This window comes from Anolis carolinensis, unplaced genomic scaffold (assembly GCF_035594765.1).
Source record: "Anolis carolinensis isolate JA03-04 unplaced genomic scaffold, rAnoCar3.1.pri scaffold_11, whole genome shotgun sequence".
In the NCBI taxonomy this organism is placed as follows: domain Eukaryota; kingdom Metazoa; phylum Chordata; class Lepidosauria; order Squamata; family Dactyloidae; genus Anolis; species Anolis carolinensis.
The window spans coordinates 14,387,324-14,412,058 of NW_026943822.1; the positions used below are offsets into that span (position 1 = coordinate 14,387,324).

Sequence of the window (24,735 nt, forward strand, 5' to 3'; positions counted from 1 at the left end):
GATACAGAAGCCCTATGGGAAACAATTCAAAACATCCGACCGAGGGGGAAAAAAGAACCCGGAAAGCTTAGAAAGAAAGAAAAAGATCCTGTCACCCTTTTTCTATATTTTTTTTTTTGTTTTTTCCTACTGGCAAAACTAGATCTAGACTAGTAAGTAAGCATTCCAAAACCCATTATTCTGTGTACATTATTGTTGCTATTGTGAGAATAGAGGATTTTATTTATTTTTTAATGCCAGCTTTTATTGTGGAAAACATGGGTTTCGTCTGGTTTTAATCAATCCTTGTTATGCTTGTCCTTGGACCATCTTTCGCGTACTCAAGGTTTGTAGTTGAAAAGTTTACTGTACACAAAAAAACAGGGGAAAAACTCAAAAAAACTATTGTTTTTACAGAATAAATTTATTGGGATGTGTATTGGGAGTAAGGTTTGAGGTTGTAAGCAGCTAAGTTAGCGTCGTATTTGGCTTCATACGTGTAATAATGTGAGGTATTCATGTAACTCGAGTATTAAAGCAAAGCATTCTGTTAACACTGAGTCGGTTATCGTAGGGAAAAGCTTTGTGGTCGGGACGTAAACAACATATCGCTGGTGAACAAAACAAAGATTTGAGAGTATCCGAGCAATGAAAGATATGGACTTAACAGTCAACTCCAACATGACAAAAGCAAGGTCTTGAAAAGTCTTTTATTTTCAACACTGGTACATCAAACAATAACTTCTGCAATAACATCTTCCAGGATGAACTGCATAAGGAGTTTTCACAGGTAGTCCAGTTGCACCCATTTACACACCCGTAGTTCCTACTCCGCCTTCTCTTCTAGCTTCGCTTTCAAGAAAAACTCTGGCTTCTGAACACATCTATAGGCCAACAGCTGAGGAAGGAGTCCGTATGTTACGTTGAGTGCCAGAAACCACATTTTCCCTTCTTCGGGGACTCTGTAGATGTAAGGCGTCCTAGCATGTAAGGAAGCACCGATGTGTGAAAACTGGGCCTGTTCAGGAGAAGGAGATGTGTAAATGTGAGACAGTTCTCAGATATACAATCATAGTGTTGAAGAGACTTCACTGGCCATCCAGTCTAACCCCCTAGAACAGGGGTCCCCAAACTAAGGCCTGGGGCCACATGCGGCCCATTGAAGCCATTTATCCGGCCCCCGTGGTGCGCCTTCCAAAGCTCTGCTTCTTTATAATGGTATTTTAATTATTATTTAATTAATAATTAATCATTAAGGGGTGCTTTGGCAGTGCTTTTTGGTGCGCAAAGGCAAAAGGGGGTTCGACGAAATGGCCCAAGGGGTCTTTTCCAATCCTTATTATTATTATTATTGACACAAAGACACAGTATAACACAGCAAACAATATATATATACGAAATGGCCCAAGGGGTCTTTTCCAATCCTTATTATTATTATTATTATTATTATTATTGACACAAAGACACAGTATAACACAGCAAACAATATATATATACGAAATGGCCCAAGGGGTCTTTTCCTATCCTTATTAATTTTTATTATTTCATTATTATTGACACAAAGACACAGTATAACACAGCAAACTATATACAGTAGAGTCTCACTTATCCAACAAAAACGGGCCGGCAGAATGTTGGATAAGCGAATATGTTGGATAATAAGGAGGCATTAAGGAAAAGCCTATTAAACATCAAATTAAGTTATGATTTTACAAATTAAGCACCAAAACATCGTTATACAACAAATTTGACAGAAAAGGTAGTTCATTGCACATTAATGCTATGTAGTAATTACTGTATTTACGAATTTAGCACCAAACGATCACAATGCATTGAAAACATTGACTCCAAAAATGTGTTGGATAATCCAGAACGTTGGATAAGTGAGACTCTACTGTATATCAGAGCCGGTCTGATAAAAATTTGGAATAGACATAAATTTAGATTTTATAGACAGTGCCCTTTGTGGATATCTCCTTTTGAACCTGTAGGAGGCTTCTCTCATGTCCCCGCATGGGAAGCTGGAGCTGGCAGATGGGAGCTCACCCCATCTCACAGATTCAAATCGCCAATCTTCAGGTCAACAGTTCAGCCGGCACAAGGGTTTAACCCATTGCGCCACCACGGCTCCGTCTCCACCCAGATAATGGAACAGTACCCATGTTGCATTTATTCTGATGTTCAGTTTTCCTGACCTGAACCTGGAAATGCTCTTTTGTGATTACAACTCTCAGATGTATTTTAGACAGCATTGCCAAACAGGTCGCTATGGACTTCCAGCATCAGCGCACTCAAGGGTATTTTGGATTTGGCCGAAGGTTGTTAAAACATGAACATGAAGTTCCGCATTTATTTAATTCTCTAAAGGAGATATTTGCCCCTTTTTTCATAGAAGGCAGGTAGGAAGGTTCATTGCCATTGCCTGGGACATCTAAGGACATGTACAATGAGGAGACTCCTGAGCCAAAGAATATTTTTAGCATAAACAAACATTTAAAGATAGAAGCAACAGCAATGCACTATGGATTGTCCCTTGGCTTTTTGTCTCTGTCTGTTATCCTCTGCTTCAACTGCCAGTTCCATTTGCATTTAACCAGTTTGTGCCCAGAGTTCCTATCTCAGACATATGTCTGCAGGAAGAAGAAGGGATGCAAACAAAGTATGTATCGTGCTCCTTTATGGGAAGAGAAACACTTACAGCAGAAAGTATGGACATATTTGTGTGAGACATAATCCAACGAAAAGGTAAATTTGGGGGATTTATTTATTTCGGAAGGTGTAAACAAAGTTCTCAGAGTAATCAAGGCGGAACAAGAAGTTTGACTACTTTTAGTCCCTCTGAATATTATTGGAATTCTTTTTTTTTTAAAAAAAAATATTTTTTTATTAAAAAGGGAAAAAAAGAAGAAGAAGAAAAAGGAAAACAATTTATATATATAAAAGTGGGGGAACAATATAATAAACTTCTTGAATGGTCTACCGAAACAGAACAAATTAATAACTCCATGATAACGTGGGCAAGAAATATTGGAAGACCAATACAAATTAAAGAATGGGAAGAAATTTGGCTGAGGAAACTAAAGTATATGTACGCAATAGATTTAAAAGAAAATTACTTGAAAATGATGCACCACTGGTACATGACACTAGCAAAACTTGGAAGAATGTACCAGAACATGGACAATAAATGCTGGAAGTGCAAGGCAAATGAAGGTACATTCTTCCATTTATGGTGGACATGCAAAAAAACATCGAATTTTTGAAAAAACATCCAAGCCGAATGTAAAAAAAAAAAAATTAAAATCTTTTCCAATGAAACCGGAATATTACCTTCGGGGTATGTTTGATTTAGAACTATTCGCAGATCGAAATTTAGATAAATTGTTTACTTTTTTAACAACAGTGGCGAGAATAGTTGTCGCCAGAAAGTGGAAGTTGGATACTATTCCTGAAACGAATGATTGGATCATTAAAATAATGGAAATAAAAGATATGGATAAATTAACATTGTTATTAAAAGAAAACTGTGGTAATGGATTAAAGAAGACGGATTGGTCACCTTTAGAAAATTATCTTAAGAAATATTAAAGCTACGAGTGGGAAAGAACTTATACAGCAGAGTCTCACTTATCCAACACTCGCTTATCCAACGTTTGGATTATCCAACGCATTTTTGTAGTCAATGTTTTCAATACATCGTGATATTTTGGTGTTAAATTCGTAAATATAGTAATTACTACATAGCATTACTGTGTATTGAACTACTTTTTCTGTCAAATTTGTTGTATAACATGATGTTTTGGTGCTTAATTTGTAAAATCATAACCTAATTTGATGTTTAATAGGCTTTTCCTTAATGCCTCCTTATTATCCAACATTCTGCTGGCCCGTTTATGTTGGATAAGTGAGACTCTACTGTATTTAGTTTTTACATTGACAGTGCTAAACTATTATCTTACAGGTGGAGAAAGAATGGAAGCCACTAAATACCCTTTTTCCCAACCTCATCTTTCTTTTTCTACTTTCCTACTTGAATATTATTGGAATTCTGAGAATTTTCATTTTATAAAGAGATTCCATAGGGTCAGTTTTAAAATATAGAAAACAGAAACGACAGTTAGAACAACAAACAAACTCAATATGGTTTTCAGCACTCCTGATCTCTTTTCCCTAAATAGTTTGGTTTCCACTGTGTTCTGCCCCATAATAAATAAAGATCCTTTGGCAATACCTGGGCTAATCCTCCAGCATGAATAAGGCTTAGGTCAGGCATCCAGGAGCATCCAGGCACAAGCAGGCCGTAAAGTGAGATCATGTAGTATGGTACCGAATAGAACATATAAATCAGCATCTAGACATTAGAAAAGATGTTAGTGAAGAACCCATACTGTTTAGCTTTCTATATTCGTATTTATTTATGTATTTATTTAAAACATTTCTATTCCACCCTCCTCACCCCGAAGGGGGCTCAGGGTGGAGCACAACATATATATGGCAGACATTCAATGACGTAGCATAAAATACTGTATATACTTGAGTATAAGCCTAGTTTTTCAGCCCTCTTTTTAAGACTGAAAAAGCCCCTCTCGGCTTATACTCGGGTGAGTGTCCTGGTTGGCTTATATTTGGGTCAGCTTATACACAAGAATATATGGTACATTTATTATTTTTCTCTATTATTATTGGTATTATTACATGTATTATTATTCTCTGTTATTGTTGCTTGCTACTATTACATTTATTTTACTCTATTTTATTATTATTAATAATACATTTATTATTTCACTCTGATTATTTCACCCAGGCTTGGCCCCATGTAAGCCGCCCCGAGTCCCTTCAGGGAGATGGGGCGGGGTATAAAAATAAAATTATTATTATTATTATTATTATTATTATTATTATTATTATTATTATTATTACAGTATTGTTGCATTTATTATATTACTCTATTTATTATTACATGTATTATTTTCCTGTATTTATTATTATTACATGTACAGTAGAGTCTCACTTATCCAACATAAACGGGCCGGCAGAATGTTGGATAAGCGAATATCTTGGATAATAAGGAGGCATTAAGGAAAAGCCTATTAAACATCAAATTTGGTTATGATTTTACAAATTAAGCACCAAAACATCATGTTTTACAACAAATTTGACAGAAAAAGTAGTTCAATACGCAGTAATGTTATGCTGTAATTACTGTATTTATGAATTAAGCACCAAAATATCACGATATATTGAAAACATTGACTACAAAAATGGCTTGGATAATCCAGAAACTTGGATAAGCGAGGCTTGGATAAGTGAGACTCTACTGTATACATAAACACTAAAATCAATTATCTAAACATTAAAATCATCTGCATGGGATAGCAATGAAAAGGGATTCAGACTGTTTGCCAGCTCATTGCCCTGCAACTACAAAAAAAAACTTACTCCCAGGACAGTAAATAAAGAACAACACTCAAAAACAGGAATTCCAATCAGAAAACAATCAGGGCCAGCTAACACCTCCCAACAAAGAATTCCCCCCAGCCAGGACGCAGCCATGCTTTGAAGCTGCAAGGCTATTCAATACTAATCAGAGAAGAATGAACAAAGGATTGTCTCAGACTAAACAATTAAGAGAAAATAAGCAGATAAGGGAAACAAAGGTGCATTGTGCACAAAAAAAACGGTTTTCTAAGCACCACACAATAGAAGGAAGTCAATTTTAGTATGATTGTATTGTTTATGTATAGATGTTAAATCCATAGGGGGAATTTAGGCCCTAATCTTCTTCTTTTTATGATTATCATTTCTTTTTATTTTATCTTTATTGGGGGGTTTTGGGGTTTTTTTCTTATTATTATTAATTCTTTTCTCTTTCTCTTTTCTTTCTTTTCTTCGTTTTTTGTTATCCCTTTTATGTTCTTTTTCTTCTTCCCTCTTCCTGTATCTTTTTTAGATATATATATGTATGTGTATATGTGTGTGTGTGTATGTATGTGTATGTGTATATATATATTTATATATCTATCTATCTATCTATCTATCTATCTATCTATCTATCTATCTATCTATCTATCTATATTCTTATGTTATCATTCTATACTTTCCGCACAGTGGTATGTATGTATGTTTATCACTTACGTTATACGTTTTTCAATAAATAAAATTAAAAAAAATACTAATCAAGCTCGCCAATTGCAACATTCACACTTGCCTCAAACAGACAAGAGTTCTTTTTCCCATCCTGGACATTCCAAGGACATATAAACCCACTTGCCTAGTTTCCAACAGACCTCACAACCTCTGAGGATGCCTGCCATAGATGTGGGTGAAACGTCAGGAGAGAATGCTTCTGAAACATGGCCAGACAGCCTGGAAAACTCACAGCAACCCAACTTCCTCCCAGTTCCAAAGAAGACTTTAGCTAACAACAGCACAGAAAAGTGTGGTCTTACCAGTCCTTCCTCTCCCTGTTTTTGTGCAAAGTCACAACATTTAACTTCTCGCTCTGCTTACCTGAAGTTTGGGATAGGCAGAAGGATCTCTGATATATGGCTCGTGGAGCTGGCTGTAAAGTCGGCACAGCTCAGCTGGGCAGTCCAAGGCAATCTAAAGGGAAATCAGGTTGCATTTAGGCTGATAGTTGATGTAATGCAAGCATCTAGAAGCCACTGGTTCAAGTCATCACCGTGAAGCCCTAATGTTGATTCGGACAACCTTGCAAACAAAGACCAGTGAAAGAGAAGAGAAAAGGCGGCATCTGTTTACTTAACATGTACCATAATCCAGACATGTGCCTAGATATAGCTATAGCTCATATCATGATAACAATATTAGATTTTTAAGGTACAGAATGGGGCTGTGTTGTTTTTATCTCCACAGATTATTGAGACAGTTTCTGTAGAAGTGTATGACATCTCCCATGGTTGGACGGTACTCGTCCCCAAAGGGATTCCTGGATATGATAAGGAAGCAAAGGAACCAATTTTCTCAGACTGTACGGAAAAAGGTGGGGTGCGGCCTCTGAGACCCCATCTGGCAGATAACGCAGATGATGTGCTTTGAATTGGATGATAATAATAATAATAATAATAATAATAATAATAATAATAATAATAATAATAATAATATAAAAATCAGAAACTCCTCAAAGCACAGCAGACAAAAAACCAGTACAAGAAAACCGCACTACAAACTAGAGCTGACAGCTGGCACAACAAAACATTGCATGGAAAGTTCCTTGACAAAATTGAAGGAAAAGCTAATAAGGAGAAGACCTGGCTCTGGCTCACAAATGGGACCCTGAAGAAGGAGACAGAAGGCCTGATCCTTGCAGCCCAGGAGCAAGACATCAGGACAAATGCAATTAAGGCCAAGATCGAAAAATCAGCTGATGACCCAAAATGCAGACTGTGCAAGGAAACCGATGAAACCATTGATCATATCCTCAGCTGCTATAAGAAAATTGCACAGACAGACTACAAACAGAGGCACAACTACGTGGCCCAAATGATCCATTGGAACTTATGCCTCAAGTACCACCTCCCAGTAGTAAAGAACTGGTGGGATCACAAACCAGCAAAAGTATTGGAAAATGAGCACGCAAAGATACTGTGGGACTTCCGAATCCAGACGGACAAAGGTCTGGAACACAACACACCAGACCTCACAGTTGTGGAAAAGAAAAAGGTTTGGATCATTCATGTTGCCATCTGTAGAAGTGTATGACATCTCCCATAGTTGGACGGTACTCTTCCCCGAAGAGTTTTATTGATATTGATGTTTTATTGGTTTTATTGATATTGATGTTTTATTGTTGGTATAATTGTTTGTATGTTTTCGGGCTTGGTCCCCATGTAAGCCGCTCCGAGTCCCCATTGGGGAGATGGGGCGGGGTATAAAAATAAAGTTGTAATTATTATTATTATTATTATTATTATTATTATTATTATTATTATTATTATTATCCCAAGTGACAGTCGCATAGACGAAAAGCAACAGGAAAAACTCAGCCGCTATGAGGACCTCAAGATTGAACTTCAAAGACTCTGGCAGAAACCAGTGCAGGTGGTCCCAGTGGTGATCGGCACACTGGGTGCCATGCCAAAAGATCTCAGCTGGCATTTGGAAACAATAGACATTGACAAAATTACGATCTGCCAGCTGCAAAAGGCCACCCTGCTGGGAACTGCACGCATCATCCGAAAATACATCATACAGTCCTAGACACTTGGGAAGTGTTCGACTTGTGATTTTGTGATATGAAATCCAGCATGTCTATCTTGTTTGCTGTGTCATAATAAAATAATAATGATGATACTTTATTTATATACCGCCCTATCTCCCGGATGGGACTCAAGGGCTGTTTCCAATCATAAAAACAACACAAACATTACATAACAACATAATAACACATTAAGCAAAGTAAAATAATGCAATTATAGCAATAAATAACACTTACATGACCTGATCAAGGGGACGGGAACCATAAACCCAATATATTAAAATGGAAGTATTATATGGAAATAGACTCATATAATCAAGTTCAAAGCAGATAATCTGGAATCAGAAACTGGATTATATACCAGTGTAAATCGAGCCTGACTCTGGTCTCTCGGGGAATTTGCTAACCTCGATATTTCATGACAGTAACTCCCATCTGCCCCTGCAAGCCATTGGGGATAGTGAGTATTGCAATCCAAAAAAACCCCAAAAAAACAAGAAGGCCACAATTCTATTTTTTCTCTATATATTGCATGTATTTTTCAATGCACTCACATCGCTTTTAAACTAAACGTTTGATGTGTTGTCGAAGGCTTTAATGGCTGGAATCACTGAGTTGCTGCGAGTTTTCCCGGGCTGTATGGCCATGCTCTCCTGCTGTTTCACCCACATCTATGGCAGGCATCCTCAGAGGTTGTGAGGTCTGTTGGAAACTAGGCAGGTGGGGTTTATATATCCGTGGAATAATGTCCAGGGTGGAAGTCCGCTTGAGGCAAGTGTGAATGTTACCATTGGCCACCTTGATTAGTATTGAATAGCCTTACAGCTTCAAAGCCTGGCTGGGGGAATCCTTTGTTGGGAAGTGTTAGCTGCCCATGATTGTTTCCTGTCTGGAATTCCCCTTTTTTGTTGTTTTTTTTTAGTGTTGCTCTTTATTTACTGTCCCGATTTTAGAGTTTTAAACATTTGATATCATTAAGGTCTGTTAAAAACAAAACTTACAATGCCTCTGAACAGGCAAAAACCCGTCGCCAGGATAAAGTAGATTGCCAGCAGTAGGTCTAGAGGTCTTCTCAGAAGTCTCTTTTGTTGCACTTTTTGAATGGCCTGAAATACAATTTCCAGAGGGGTAGCTGGGTTAGTCTGCTGCTGGAGAAAGACTCTTATAGCACCTTACATTGTTATGGATTACAACATCCAGTTAATTTCATAACAAAACAACGCAACAACAAATCTGTATTCTTTTGAAGGTGTCACAAGGTAGCTTGCTGTTGTTGTTTTGGAGCAAGGCAATGTTTATGTTCAGGATGTTACAAGCACCGCAGTGAGATCACAGTTCTGAAAACACTTAAACTCCTTCTAAATTGCCATATAAAGTCCAAATTATCTGCTTTGAACTGGATTTTATGGCAGTGTAGATTCACATAATCCAGTTCAAAGCAGATGTGGATTATATGGCAGTGTACAAGGGGCCTCAGTGAATCAAATGTTGAGTCAGGCCCTATCTACACTGACATCTATCTATCTATATATATATAAAAGAGTGATGGCATCAGGGCAGCGGACAAAACAACAAAACTACAGGCCCCCCAACCTCGAAATTTGACAACACAACCCATCATCCATGGCTCTAGGTTGATACAACAAAAAGAAAAGAAAAATAAAGTCCTAATTAGAGGGAGAGGAATAATTGTTTTTATCCAATTGCTGCCAGTTTGAAGGCTAAGCTCCCCCCACTTGGTCTCCTAGCAACCTACTCAGCCCAGGGGACAGGCACAGTTAGGCCTCACTTAGGCCTCTTCCACAGATTATCAGATTTTAACTGGATTATATGGCAGTGTAGACTCAAGGCCCTTCCACACAGCTATATAACCCATTTAGAATCTTATATTATCTGCTTTGAACTGGATTATCTTGACTCCACGCTGCCATATAATCCACTTCAGTGTGCATACTAAACATAAAGACTACCATACAACAGACATTCAATACCAGCACTACCGCAACAATTTCTCACCAACACCACCAGAAAATGCCACAGCAACGCGTGGCTGGGCACAGCTAGTATGATATAATCCAGTTCAAAGCAGATAATCTGGATGTCATATGTCAGTGTAGAAGGGGCCTAGAGAAAGAGGATTATATGAGTTTACACTGCTATATAATCCAATACAAAGCAGATATTCTGGGATTAGAAACTGGAATATACAGCAGTGTAGATCCGTCCTAGGTGCTATATAAACATTGTTGACAACACTAATGATACTGTTGATGCCCTAACATTTCTTATGTGAGAAAGTCAGCTCAAGTTTGTCAAGAATGGGACTGTTCTGATTTACTTTATAACTTCCAAAACTTTCCTCTTGATAAACAGGAAATAGCTATCTGATTGGGTCTGCTGAATAGAATGGCTGGAATCAAACCAAGTCAGGATATTTCACAGCCAGCATGATAAAGCTCTAACAACAACAGGACACAAAAACCATGCCAAAGGAACACCATTACTATAAACAAGAATCTCCTCCCATCACAGACCTTTTCACATCAAATTATACTCTGTTTGAAGAAGTGCTTTATAACACTGGCAGCAGAATGCAATAAATGTCCCTTCTATGTTGCCATGTAATCCAGATTATCAAATCACATAAACAACATTATCTCCTTTTAACTGGATTATATGAGTCTAGGAAAAGGGTTAGGGTAAAGGTAAATGTTTTGCCCTGACATTAAGTCCAGTCGTGTCTGTTCCGTCCCCCAGAGGTCTGGTTTCCATTTTCTCATAGTGGTAGCAAATAGCACCTGTTTGCATTTCTTCCAGGGCTGTTGCAGATTCTGCAGCAACCTGATAGTTCAACTATTAGCAGAGTTTATAGCCAGTTTGCAAAGCCTTGCTGCTATAGGCTTGTCCTGGAGACCGCCCCTTTTCCTGGGGAAAGAAGGCTCCATTTTGAGAAGCCTCTTGCCTTCTAGACAGAAGGAAGAAACAACTTAGATGTGCTTGTGTGGCCAAGCCAGGCCAACTCTGACAAGGCCATTGTAAGTACTCACCTGCCTTTAAAACCAGTGCCGAGCATAGATAGGGGAAAGACCTGTTCTTTTTAATAGCTTAGCACTGGGGCAAAGAACATCTCCGGATTTCTTTGCCACTGGAAGAAGCCCTACCAACTTCGCCTCAAAAACTAGCTTTGAGCTTAGATAGTTATAGACCTTTTTGATAGCAGCTCAGGGCTAGGGTAAAGAGGATCTCAGGATCTCTTCGCCTTTGGTGGAAATTAACTCAGCAACTAAAGGGGAAAAGCAAGAAAGGAACATCTGCAAGGTTTTATAAGTTGACTGTTTTTATTTGCAACCTTAACTACGTATGCCAGGTCTGCCAAGGACTTTGTGAAAATAAATTTTTGTTTGATTATTCTACTTGAAGTGCCTTTGGTTACTGGGATTTCCAGAGCTTCTAAGTAAGGCCCCTGCAGTTCACCTGGGCAAAGGAAGAAGCACATCCTAAAGCTTTAAAAGGTGCCTGGGTGTGACGGCATAGTGTCCGACTATGGGGATTGGTGCTCATCTCCATTTCTAAATCAAAGAGCTGGCATTGTCCGTAGACACCTCCAAGGTCATGTGGTCGGCATGACTGCATGAAGCGCCGTTACCTTCCCACCAGAGCTGTACCTATTGATCTACTCACTTTTGCATGTTTTCGAACTGCTAGGGTGGCAGAAGCTTGGGCTAACAGCAGGCGTTCACTCCGCTCCCAGGATTCGAACCTGCGACCTTTCAGTCAGCAAGTTCAGCAGCTCAGCACTTTAACACACTGTGCCACCGGTTTGGGGGGGGGGGTATGAGACTACACTGCCATATAATCCACTTCAAAGCATATAACCTGGATTTTACATGGCAATGCAGAAGGGGCCTTATTTGGGCTCAATATCCCAAAAGTATCCCTCTGCTTCTCTGAAGGGGTTGGAAAGTGCCGCTCTCTGCAGTCCTGCAGAGAATCAATGCAGCACTCTCCCATTGAAGCAGTAGCTCCAGATCTTGCTAAAAATAAGGCAAGACATCTCCTGTTGTTTGGGGAAATGACTCTGAGCCAACCTGACATGAACACGAAGCAGAGGTGGCAAGCGACGAGGGAGAGGAGAGAATGACTCACTGCCGTCTCCATCAAATTCTTTTTCAGCCTTATCACAGCTCTGACTTCATTCTCATTTTCCCTCTGCGTTTTCTTAACCTATAATTAGAATTAAAAGGAATAAAGTACCTTGGCTGATGAGTCCCCAGTCGTTGAAGGTTGGTTATAGATTTTGAATCCAGCCCATGTTGGGAGGCAAATGTACGGGATGCTTAACAAAGACACAGCACAAACTCTTGTCCCATATTTTCCTGTTTGGCAACAAAACATACGAATAGCAGGTCAGTCTGTGGAATAAAGCAGCACACAGCAACAGTGACACATGTCTACTCAGAAGTAAGTCTGAATTCCCTGAATCCATGGGCAGCAAAAAGTAAAACCAAGGATTTAGTTTTATGAACACTTTCTTGGAATTGAGCTCTGTAATGAAGTATGAATTTTTGGTTTACAGATGTTATGTTTAATTGTGTGTTTGTGTTTTAAAAGGGTAAGTATTACAGTTATTGCATCTCAGCACTCAGAGGCTGGTTGCCATGGAGAAATAGGCGGAGCCAACTGCCGGTTTGTTGAAGAAGTGCAGAGTTTTAAAAAAGGAATTCAGTCTGTGCTCTGATGAGGCACAGGGAAGATTGATCTTACAGCAGCTGAGGATATGATCAATGGTTTCGTCGGTTTCCTTGCACAGTCTGCATTTTGGGTTATTGTTATTATTATTATTATTATTATTATATAAACTCCACTTGCCTAGTTTCCAACATACCTCACAACTTCCGAAGATGCCTGCCATAGATGTGAGCGAAACGTCACGAGAGAATGCTTCTGGAATATGGCCATACAGCCTGGAAAACTCACAACAACTCTGTGATCCCGGCCATGAAAGCCTTCAACAACACATTTATTTTTGTTTGTGAATAATGTCAGGCCGGCATCACTTCTGTAAATATTATTTTAACAGTTAAGTGCTAACGCAAATAACAAATGCCATTCTTGCTTGTAGACAGAGGTTACCAATCTACATGCATTTAAGGCATAAGATTAAAACCTATGGGTTGAGCTTGATTTTTCTACCATTTATTGGATTTTGAAGGAGGCGCATGCAACCATGCGCTGCATTGCACTTAAGTTGTGACCAAAGACATCCTCGTGATCAGATCTATGCAAGATCCTGAAAATAAGACTACTAAGCAAAGTCAATGAAGTGATGTTGCCTTACCCACAATATTTCCTGGCACAAAGACCATGACACTCATCAGGATGGATCCCAGCCAATAGAGGCCAATAGTCCGGTAATTCTGCCTGCGACGGAAGCATCCAAATGTCATGTACCATTTGTGTACGCTAAAAGAGGTACACACTATGTGAATTCAAACACAGATGCTCCTTGCAAAGACACTGGCCAAAAAGTATGGGACATAATTGCTTTAATTCAAACAAGGAGCAGGGAATAACATCAAATTGTCAAGACTTTCCCCCCAATAAAAAGTAAACAAAAAAAGTTACTGTATATACTCGAGTATAAGCCTAGTTTTTCAGCCCTTTTTTAGGACTGAAAAAAAACCTCCTCGGTTTGTACTCGGGTGAGGGTCCTGGTGGGCTTATATTCAGGTCGGCTTATACTCAAGTATATATGGTATATTTATTATTTTTCTCTATTATTATTGGTATTGTTATATTTATTATTTTACACTATTATTATTACATTTATCATTTTACTCTATTATTGTTGTTACTTTTACATTTATTTTACTCTATTTTTATTATTATTAATACAGTAGAGTCTCACTTATCCAAGCTAAACGGGCCGGCAGAACGTTGGATAAGCGAATATGTTGGATAATAAGGAGAGATTAAGGAGAAGCCTATTAAACATCAAAATGGGTTATGATTTTACAAATTAAGCACCAAAACCTCATGTTATACAACAAATTTGGCAGAAAAGGTAATTCAAAATGCAGTAATGCTACGTAGTAATTACTGTATTTACGAATTTAGCACCAAAATATCACGATGTATTGAAAACATTGACTACAAAAATGCATTGGATAATCCAGAACGTTGGATAAGCGAATGTTGGATAAGTAAGACTCGACTGTATATGGTATATTTATTATTTTTCTCTATTATTATTGGTATTGTTACATTTATTATTTTACTCTATTAATTATTATTATTACATTTATCATTTTACTCTATTATTGTTGTTACTTTTACATTTATTTTACTCTATTTTTATTATTATTATTAATACAGTAGAGTCTCACTTATCCAAGCTAAACGGGCCGGCAGAACCTTGAATAAGCGAATATCTTGGATTATTTATTTATTTATTTATTTATTTATTATTTCTCACATTTATATCCCGCCCTTCTCACCCGAAGGGACTCAGGGCGGCTTACAACAATGGCAACAATTAGATGCCCATACAAACCAATATAAAACAGCACATAAAACAGTTAAAACTATTAAAATACATTATGAATTAAAAATATACATTTCAAACATAAAATCATAATAATCAAGATTAAGGAAAAGCCTATTAAACATCAAATTAGGTTATGATTTTACAAATTAAGCACCAAAACATCATGTTATACAACAAATTTGACAGAAAAACTAGTTCAATACGCAGTAATGTTATGTTGTAAATACTGTATTTATGAATTTAGCACCAAAATATCACGATATATTGAAAACATTGACTACAAAAATAGGTTGGATAATCCAGAACATTGGATAAGTGAGTGTTGGATAAGTGAGACTCTACTGTATATATGGTACATTTATTATTTTTCTCTATTATTATTGGTATTGTTACATTTATTATTTTACTCTATTAATTATTATTATTACATTTATCATTTCTCTGTTATTATTGTTACTTTTACATTTATTTTACTCTATTTTATTATTATTAATACATTTATTATTGTACTCTATTGATTATTAAATTTATTATTTTACTGCATTTATTATTATTATTACATTTATTATTTCACTCTATTATTATTAAAAGGATACATAATCACATTTACATTGAAGCAGATAAAAATAAGGATTTAATCAGAGTTGAACAGTCATATCTTAAATTACAGTTTGATGTAAAGATTCAAAAACATTTAAACTACTGATGCCTCAATTAATGTAATTTTATTGGTATCTCGGCTTATACTGGAGTCAATGTTTTCCCAGTTTTTTTTGGGGGGGGGGGGGGTAAAATTAGGTGCCTCGGCTTATATTCAGGTCAGCTTATACTCGAGTATATACGGTATTTTATATTCCTTTAGTTGGAAGACCTATTTTGAGTTGATGTTTTAAAGCATGGAAGAGAAACAAACATCACAAAGTCAAAAAGGATAGAAAAAGAAAACCAGCTTACTCCCATGCAATTGCTGCGACCATCAAGAGATACATCAGATAATGGACGGAGCCATCCCAAAAGCAGATCATATGGCCATAAGCAGTGTTCAGATAAGGTTCGCCCTGTGGGAAATCCACACAAAACAAGTGACAAATGAGATTGTTTCAGGGATGAAGGACTGATTGAAAACAACCTTTGAAGGAAGGAAGAAACCTGACAACATCCATGCGATACAAAGATAAGAAGAGTTCTTTCTTTGGCAAGTTATAGCTTGCCAAAAAACCTGTTATCTGAGATCCATAATCATCACCGTCATCATGAAAAAGGATTAGATACAGTAGAGTCTCACTTATCCAAGCCAAACGGTCCGGCAGAAACTTGGATAAGCGAATATCTTGGATAATAAGGAGGGATTAAGGAAAAGCCTATTAATTTTATTTATGTATTATTTATTTATTTGCGACATTTATATACCGCCCTTCTCACCCCGAAGGGGACTCAGGGCGGTTTACAAGTATATATACATACAATATATTATATTATACAACTATATCGCAATATTATTAGTAATATTGCATGTAATATAAATATACAATTATAATAATATTAAACATCAAATTAGGTTATGATTTTACATAGAATTCAGTAGAATTTTTTTTGTTACGTTTATTATGTTTAACCTTGTTGTATGGTGTCCTTCTGACAGTTGAATGTTTTGTTTTATGTTGGAAACCGCCCTGAGTCCTCTCAAGAAGATGGAGCGGTATATAAATAAATTATTATTATTATTATTATTATTATTATTATTATTATTATTATTATTATTAAACCCTGCTAAGCTGCAGAACCTGTTGACCGAAAGGTTCGAATTTGCGGGACAGGGTGAGCTCCCATTGTTAACCCCAGCTTCTGCCAACCTAGAAGTTTGAAAACATGCAAAAACATGAATCTGGGGAGCAGTCAATACAAGCCTTTGGGGAAACTAATTTAAGACATGATGTGCTAAAATTAGGCTTGTGAGTTATAGATTTTGTTCCTTTGATTGACAGCTCCAGGGCCTGGTTCATATTTGGCCAAGGAACAGTCCCAGCAATCCACCTATACGCACCCACCCCAAGCATTCAGGAGGCATGGCCGTGTACCTCTTTCAAGTAATGTGTCATGAATCCCTCTATTATTCCATCATGTTCGAGGCCGATGATTAAGTTCACAATGCTGGTGAAAGCAAACACGGCATAGACTGCAGCAATATGGAAAGAAAAGATGTTATTAGTACACTTCATTGACTACACCAGGGGTCCTCAAACTTTTAAAGCAGAGGGCTGGTCCACAATCCTTCGGACTGTTGAGGGGCCGAATTATCATTTGGGGGGGAAAAACCGAACAAATTCCTATGCACACTGCACATATCTTATTTGTAGTGCAAAACAACAACAATAACAATGAAAGAACAATACAATATTTAAAAATGAAAATAATTTTAACCAACATAAACCTATCAGGATTTCAATAGGAAGTGTGGGCCTGCTTCTGGCCAATGAGATAGTCAGGTTAATTAGGGTTGTTGTTGTTGTTGTTGTTGTTCTGTGTCTTCAAGTCATTTCAGACTTTGGGCGAGCCTAAGTCCAGAATTATTTATTTAAGTCCAAAATCATTTACTACATTTATTTACTACATTTATATCCCACCCTTCTCACCCCGAAGGGAACTCAGAGCAGCTGTATGTACATACAATATATTATATTATTAGCATAGCACAATATTAGCATTATACTATATTGAACTATACCACTATACTGTAATATCATATGTAATATATAACATACTAGCTGTGCCCGGCCACGCGTTGCTGTGGCGAAGTATGGTGGTATGGGAAATAAAGTATTGAGGAATTGGTGGTAGTTAAGGTAAAGGGTCCCCTGGGCTGAGTGGGTTGCTTAGGAGACCACGCTTAGCCTTCTAATTGGCAGCAATTGGATAAAAACAATTATTCCTCTCCCTCTAATTAGGACTTCATTTTTCTTTTCTTTTTGTTGTATCAACCTAGAGGCATGGATGAGGGGTTGTGCTGTCAATTTTCAAGGTTGTGGGATGTTTAGTTTTGTTGTTTTGTCCGCTGCCGTGATGCCATCACTCTTTTATATATATAGATAATTAATATTATTATATGATATTATTGTTAGTATTGTATTATATAAAATGATAATATTATTATAAATATTATATGTATATACAATATATTATATTATTAAAACTGATATAAAATATTATATTATAAATGAGGGCGAGGGCCAGGTAAATTACCTTGGAGGGCCGCATCCGGCCCCCCGGCCTTAGTTTGGGGACCCCTGGACTACACGTTGAATTATGTCTGCTTTTTAGAAGATTTACACTTCTGAAAGACTATTCAGCTAGAAAGCAAACTATTAGGAATTGTGGGAGGGCTGAAGTTTGCCCATGCATGATATAGCCTATGATTTATGCATTGCATGCTCGTACTTAAAAAAAACTAGACTTTTGTCTAATTGTCTATTAGATGAAAGAAGAAGTTGGAGAGTACATAGCCCAAGATCTTTCTTACTGAATCAATTGTAGGTGGGTAAATCAATATATAAATAAATCCCATTGATTCAATGAGTCTAGTAGAAGCTAGCAATAAAATTCAGTCCTATGTTTGTCCACTACGTTGAGTCACAGAATACTCTCATATACAGTAGCAGCTCTTTATAAGTTGCTCCTATTTCACTTGTCTGCAACATACATACCATAAAATAGTGGGTCTCGCGGTGGCTTTCTTTTCACCAAAAATCGCGCTGCTACACCTACTAAGAGCAGAATCAACGATCCAAACATTACAATCAGCCAGGAGCTGCATTGAATAAAACCAGAGAAAAGAGATAGGGGGAAATATATTTATTATTTATTTATTTACAACATTTATATTCCGTCCTTCTCACCCTGGACAGACAACAGACAGACAGGACAGACAGGACAGACAACAGATAGAGGTACGGTAGAGTCTCGCTTATACAACATAAACGGGCCGGCAGAATGTTGGATAAGCGAATATGTTGGATAATGAGAGATTAAGGAAAAGCCTATTAAACAGCAAATTAGGTTATGATTTTACAAATTAAGCACCAAAACATCATGTTTTACAACAAATTTGACAGAAAAAGGAGTTCAATACGCAGTAATGCTATATATATGGTACATTTATTATTTTTCTCTATTATTACTGGTATTACTGTATTACTGTATTACATTTATTATTTTTCTCTATTATTGTTGTTACTATTGCATTTATTTTACTCTATTTTTATTATTATTAATAATACATTTATTATTTCACTCTGATCTTCTTATTATTATTGCATTTATTATTTTACTCTATTTATTATTACATGTATTATTTTCCTGTATTTATTATTATTATTATTATTACATATATTATTTTACTCTATTATTATTATTAAAAGGATACATAAGCACATTTACATTGAAGATGAAAATAATGATTTGATCAGAGTTGGACAGTCTTATCTTACATTTGAGCTTTATGTAAATATTCAAAAACATTTAACCTACTGATGGCTCAATTAATGTAATTTTATTGGTAAGGTAAAGGTAAAGGTTTTCCCCTGATGTTAAGTAAAGTTACAACTCCCATGGTTTCGTAGCATTGAGCCCCGGTGCCAAACTGCGCCTTTTGCTACTGCCCTACATCCCAGGATCTGATCCCAGATTATGGCCTTATCCCAGATTATGTGGCAGTGTAGACTCATATAATCAAGATAATCAAAGCAGATAATGGGAATCATGTATTTGGATCATCTGGATTATATGGCAGTAAAAGGTAAATGTTTTCCCCTGACATTAAGTCCAGCCGTGTCTGACTCTGAGGGTTGGTGCTCATCTCCATTTCTAAGCCGAAGAGCCGGCGTTGTCCGTAGACACCTCCAAGGTCATGTGGGCAGCATGACTGCATGGAGCGCCGTTACCTTCCCGTCGGAGCGGTACCTATTAATCTACTCACATTGGCATGTTTTCGAACTGCTAGGTTGGCAGAAGCTGGAGCTAACAGCAGGTGCTCACTCCACATCCAGGATTTGAACCTGGGACCTTTCTGTCTGCAAGTTCAGCAGCTCAGTGCTTTAACACACTTCGCCACCGGGGCTCCCTAATTTTATTTATTGGTATATTTTTTTCTGAAATTTACCACCCTTGGCTTATACTGGAGTCAATGTTTTCCCAGTTTTTTTGTGGTAAAATTAGGTGCCTCGGCTTATATTTGGGTCGGCTTATACTCGGGTATATACGGTAAAACATCAGGAAAAACTTCCTGGTGCTAAGAGATGTTTGGCAGTGGCAGAAGGGGTTTGGACTGGAGTCTCTACTAATTCTACAATTCTATCTGGTGTGTAACTCATTCTTTCCAAGTTCTTCTCCCGCTATATACCAAGCAATACTACTGTCCAGATCCAGAATAAGAAAGAAAGGGAAATGGAAACTATGTGTTGTCTAAGGCTTTCATGGCTGGAATCACTGGGTTGTTGTGAGTCTTCTGGGCCGGGCTGTGGCGCAGCTGGCTAGTAACCAGCTGCAATAAATCACTACTGACCGAGAGGTCATGAGTTCAAAGCCCGAGTCGGGTTAAGCCCCCGACCATTAAATAGCCCGGCTTGCTGTTGACCTATGCAGCCCCGAAAGACAGTTGCATCTGTCAAGTAGGGAAATTTACGTATGCTTTATGCGGGAGGCTAATTTAACTAATTTATAACAACACTAGCTGTGCCCAGCCACGCATTGCTGTGGCAAAGTATGGTGGTATGGGAAATAAAGTATTGAGGAATTGGTGGTAGTTAAGGTAAAGGGTCCCCTGGGCTGAGTGGGTTGCTAGGAGACCAAGTGGGCGGAGCTTAGCCTTCAAACTGGCAGCAATTGGATAAAAACTATTATTCTTCTCCCTGTAATTAGGACTTTATTTTTCCTTTCTTTTTGTTGTATCAACCTAGAGCCATGAATGATGGGTTGTGTTGTCAAATTTCGAGGTTGGGGGGCCTGTAGTTTTGTTGTTTTGTCCGCTGCCCTGATGCCATCACTCTTTTATATATATAGATAAAACTGCCAGCAAAATACGAGGAAAGGAATGAGGAAGCACAGCCACTAGTGGACAGTGAAGCAACAGCTCCCCCTGTGGCCGGAATCGTGAAGCTGGAAAAATGTTAAATGTCTCTGTGTCTGTCTATACTGTATGTTGTTTGTCTGTTGGCATTGAATGTTTGCCATATATGTGTTCATTGTAATCCGCCCTGAGTCCCCTTCGGGGTGAGAAGGGCGGAATATAAATACTGTAAATAAATAAATAAATATGGCCATATTCTAGAAGCATTCTCTCCTGACGTTTCGCCCACATCTATGGCAGGCATCCTCAGAGGTTTAGGGGTGGAGAGGTTGAAATGGAGACAGTTGCAATATTCTTCATTTTTCCTGCAGCTCATAGGACTGGAGAGAGTGCGTGCACAGGCAGAAGCAACAAAGAGGAAGAGGAACAGGTTTAGAGAGAGGCATTGAAATCACACAGAGTATTGAGGATGGGTCCTGGAAGGCGCCCCGTGATGCCCATCCTTGTCAGGGACCTGGCAGCCAGTTTGCTCCTCGCTTAGGTTAAAGGATATCGGTTTCCAGGTCAGAAGGCATATGACTTCTTCTAAATTAGCCAGGCCCCTGGCACTTGTCTTTGATAACTGAATGCCCTGGCACTTCCTCTGTAGAAAGCAGCTGTTAGCTATTGTTGTTATTCTCTCCACACAATGTCCCTCGCAGGCAGGAAGAGAACAGCTTCTAAAAATATGACCTCAACTTATGCAAGCAACACAAAGAACTGTGCCTTCTCTCTCTCCACTATTTGCTCACGGGGTCCTCCCCAGAGGCGGTGTCCGCACATGGCACTGGAAAAAAAGACTGTTTGGCATGTCCCACATATACGGAACACAAAATGCAACACTTAATGCCCAAATATAGGAGCAAGCGGGCTGAACACGCAGTAGGAAAAAAGCCAGATAAATTCATTATTAACACTTCGCAACAAAGGATTCCCCCAGGCAGGAATGAGCCAGGCTTTGAAATTGCAAGGCTTTTCAATGCTAATCAAGGTGATTAATTGCAACATTCACATTTGCCTCCAACAGGCAAGAGTTCTTCTGCCACACTGGACCTTCCACAGATATATAAACTTCACCTGCCTAGTTTCTAATACAGTAGAGTCTCACTTATCCAACACTCGCTTATCCAACGTTCTGGATTATCCAACGCATTTTTGTAGTCAATGTTTTCAATACATCATGATATTTTGGTGCTAAATTCATAAATACAGTAATTACTACATAGCATTACTGAATATTGAACTAGTTTTTCTGTCAAATTTGTTGTATAACATGATGTTTTGGTGCTTAATTTGTAAAATCATAACCTAATTTGATGTTTAATAGGCTTTTCCTTAATCCCTCCTTATTATCCAACATATTCACTTATCCAACATTCTGCCAGCCCGTTTATGTTGGATAAGTGAGACTCTACTGTATATCTCACAACCTCTGAGGATGCCTGCCATAGATGTGAGCGAAACATCAGGAGAGAATGATTTTGGAACATGGCCATACAGTCCGGAAAACTCACAGCAACCCAGTGATTCCGGCCATGAAATCCCTCGACAATATTATTGATTTTGTTTCATTGCTATATTCTTCACTCATGAGTTTCACTTACACTGTGTGGATAATGGGACTGGAAATCCTAAAACGTTTAGGCATCCAAAAGTGTCCCCAAGGCTAACTTTAATGCAAGTCCATGTCTAAAATTAAAGCCAGCAAATGCTACAGATCTCCATGGATTTGGGACCAGACCTGGGCATATTTTAGAGGAGATTTGGTTGAAAGCAGTAGAGCTAAAAGGAACCTGGGTTTGTCCCAGGATGGATCTACACTGCCATATAATGCGGATTATTAAAGAAGATAATCCAGATTATCTGATTTGAACTGAATTATATGTCGCTTCTGGTGTGAGAGAATTGGCCATCTACAGAGACATTGCCGAGTGGATGCCCAGATATGTTACCATTCTGCTAGGAGGCTTCTCTCATGTCCCTGAAAGCTAGAGCTGACAGAAGGGAGCTCACCCCATCTTGCGGGTTCGAATCAGCAACATTCAGATCACCAATCAAACCTTCAGATCAGCAGTCCAGCTGGCACAAGGATTTAACCCATTGCTCCGTATCAAAGCCGATAATCCAGTTTATCTGCTTGGAAAGGGATTATATGTGTCTATACTGCCATATAGTCCAGGTCAAAACAGATAATCTGGATTTTATTTTGTATTTTGATTTCGCTGTAAGCCGCCCCGAGTCCCCTTCAGGGGAGATGGAGGCGGGATATAAATAAACTTATTATTATTATTATTATTATTATTATTTTATATGGCAATGTAGATGGGACCTCATTGTTTCAGCAGGTCGCCCAAAGCAACACCCTTCCAAGAGTGGATCAATCTGTGGCAGATCTATTCTATGCACTGTTGCGGAGAGTCCCCAGTGGCATAGTGGGTTAAACCACTGAACTTGCTGACCGAAAGGTCGGCAGTTCGAATCTGGGGAACGGGATGAGCTCCCGCTGTTAGCCCCAGCTTCTGCCAACCTAGCAGTTCGAAAACATGCAAATGTGAGTAGATCAATACATACTACTCCGGCGGAAAGGTAATGGTGCTCCATGCAGTCATGCCGGCCACATGACCTTGGAGGTGTCTACGGACAACGCCGGCTCTTTGGCTTAGAAATGGAGTTGAGCACCAACCCCCAGAGTCGGACACGACTGGACTTAACGTCAGGGGGAAACCTTTACCTTTACCTAGCCATCATGCAGCAGGGCCTCACCTGCCAACTCCAGATCCCAAGATTGTATAGGATTGGGTTGTGGCTGTATGGAATCATGATACAATTATAATGTAATCTGAAAAAACTCTATGGCAGGGAGAAAGGAGATGAGCGCCAACCCTCAGAGTCGGACACGACTGGACTTAACGTCAGGGGGAAACCTTTACCTATGCGCTCTGTTGTTCGAACTCTGTGCCTTCAAGTCATGGCAAACCTGGGGTTCTACTCATTCCTAGTTATCCTTGTCCAACTGTATTCTTTTTTTTTCCTCCCATTAAACTCAGGCCATTGACTGAGGTTGGAGCCACACCAGCAAAATAATTTGACTGTAGCTGACAGTATTTTGCTCAGATTACATGGTGTTAATGTCACACTGGCTTGTAATAACACTGTGCAACACTGCGAGAGCATAGCCTTTCACGGGATATCTTATAGAGCAGGCATGGGCAAACTTTGGCCCTCCAGGTGTTTTGGACTTCAACTCCCACCATTCCTAACAGCCTACCGGCTGTTAGGAATGGTGGGAGTTGAAGTCCAAAACACCTGGAGGGCCAAAGTTTGCCCATGCCTGCTTTACATCAATCCTGAGGATGTTGTTGGTGACCCCAGCTGCCCTCTTTCCAAAGTGTTGCTCCCTTGCTTACCTGCTGCTGGCCGACAAGGCATTGAAAAGGTAAGTGACCGGGATGGCACCGAGAGACAAGACGAAGACCCCGGTGGCTGCTGAAGCACTCATCCTGGCCGCTGTCAGGCTCCTTCTCTTCTTCCCTTCCTCCTGCTCTCTCTCTCTCTCTCTCTCTATTGGAAGGAGGGAGGGGCGAGGGAGAGCGAGCCCCCACCCCTTGCTCTTTATTCCAAGTGGAGCACAGTCAGTTCCTGTTGAAACTCAATTGTGTTACTTTGTTGAATTACTTTCTGTTCTTCTACCCCACCCTTCTTACCCCAAAGAGGAACTCAGACATTGTGGGATTTCCTGCCTTGATATTCTAGGTCAGGGGTCCCCAAACTTTTTAAACAGGGGGCCAGTTCACAATCCTTCAGACCATTGGAGGGCCGGACTATAGTTGGCCACCGAACAATAATAATAATAATTAATAATAATTAATAATAATAATAATAATAATAATA

The 24,735-nt window shown here is 38.7% G+C and overlaps 1 protein-coding gene across 3 annotated transcripts; it reads right to left on the reverse strand.

Moving 5' to 3' along the window:
• Positions 1 to 675: 675 nt before the first annotated feature.
• tm6sf1 (transmembrane 6 superfamily member 1) lies at positions 676 to 24,505 on the reverse strand. Of its 3 annotated transcripts, XM_062963635.1 has the most exons (10): positions 24,252 to 24,489; positions 18,446 to 18,549; positions 16,823 to 16,920; positions 15,699 to 15,802; positions 13,536 to 13,618; positions 12,452 to 12,573; positions 9,199 to 9,303; positions 6,490 to 6,582; positions 4,211 to 4,330; positions 676 to 997 (listed from the first exon to the last, which is right to left on the reverse strand). In XM_062963635.1, exons 1-10 carry the CDS (start codon positions 24,341 to 24,343, stop codon positions 806 to 808), a joined length of 1,113 nt encoding a protein of 370 aa, XP_062819705.1. In that variant the 5' UTR covers positions 24,344 to 24,489; the 3' UTR covers positions 676 to 805. The 3 variants fall into 3 exon arrangements, with proteins under 3 accessions (XP_062819705.1, XP_062819706.1, XP_062819707.1); XM_062963636.1 differs by lacking the exon at positions 6,490 to 6,582 and having other exon boundaries at positions 24,252 to 24,493; XM_062963637.1 differs by lacking the exons at positions 676 to 997; positions 6,490 to 6,582; positions 9,199 to 9,303; positions 12,452 to 12,573 and having other exon boundaries at positions 4,245 to 4,330; positions 24,252 to 24,505.
• Positions 24,506 to 24,735: the final 230 nt, after the last annotated feature.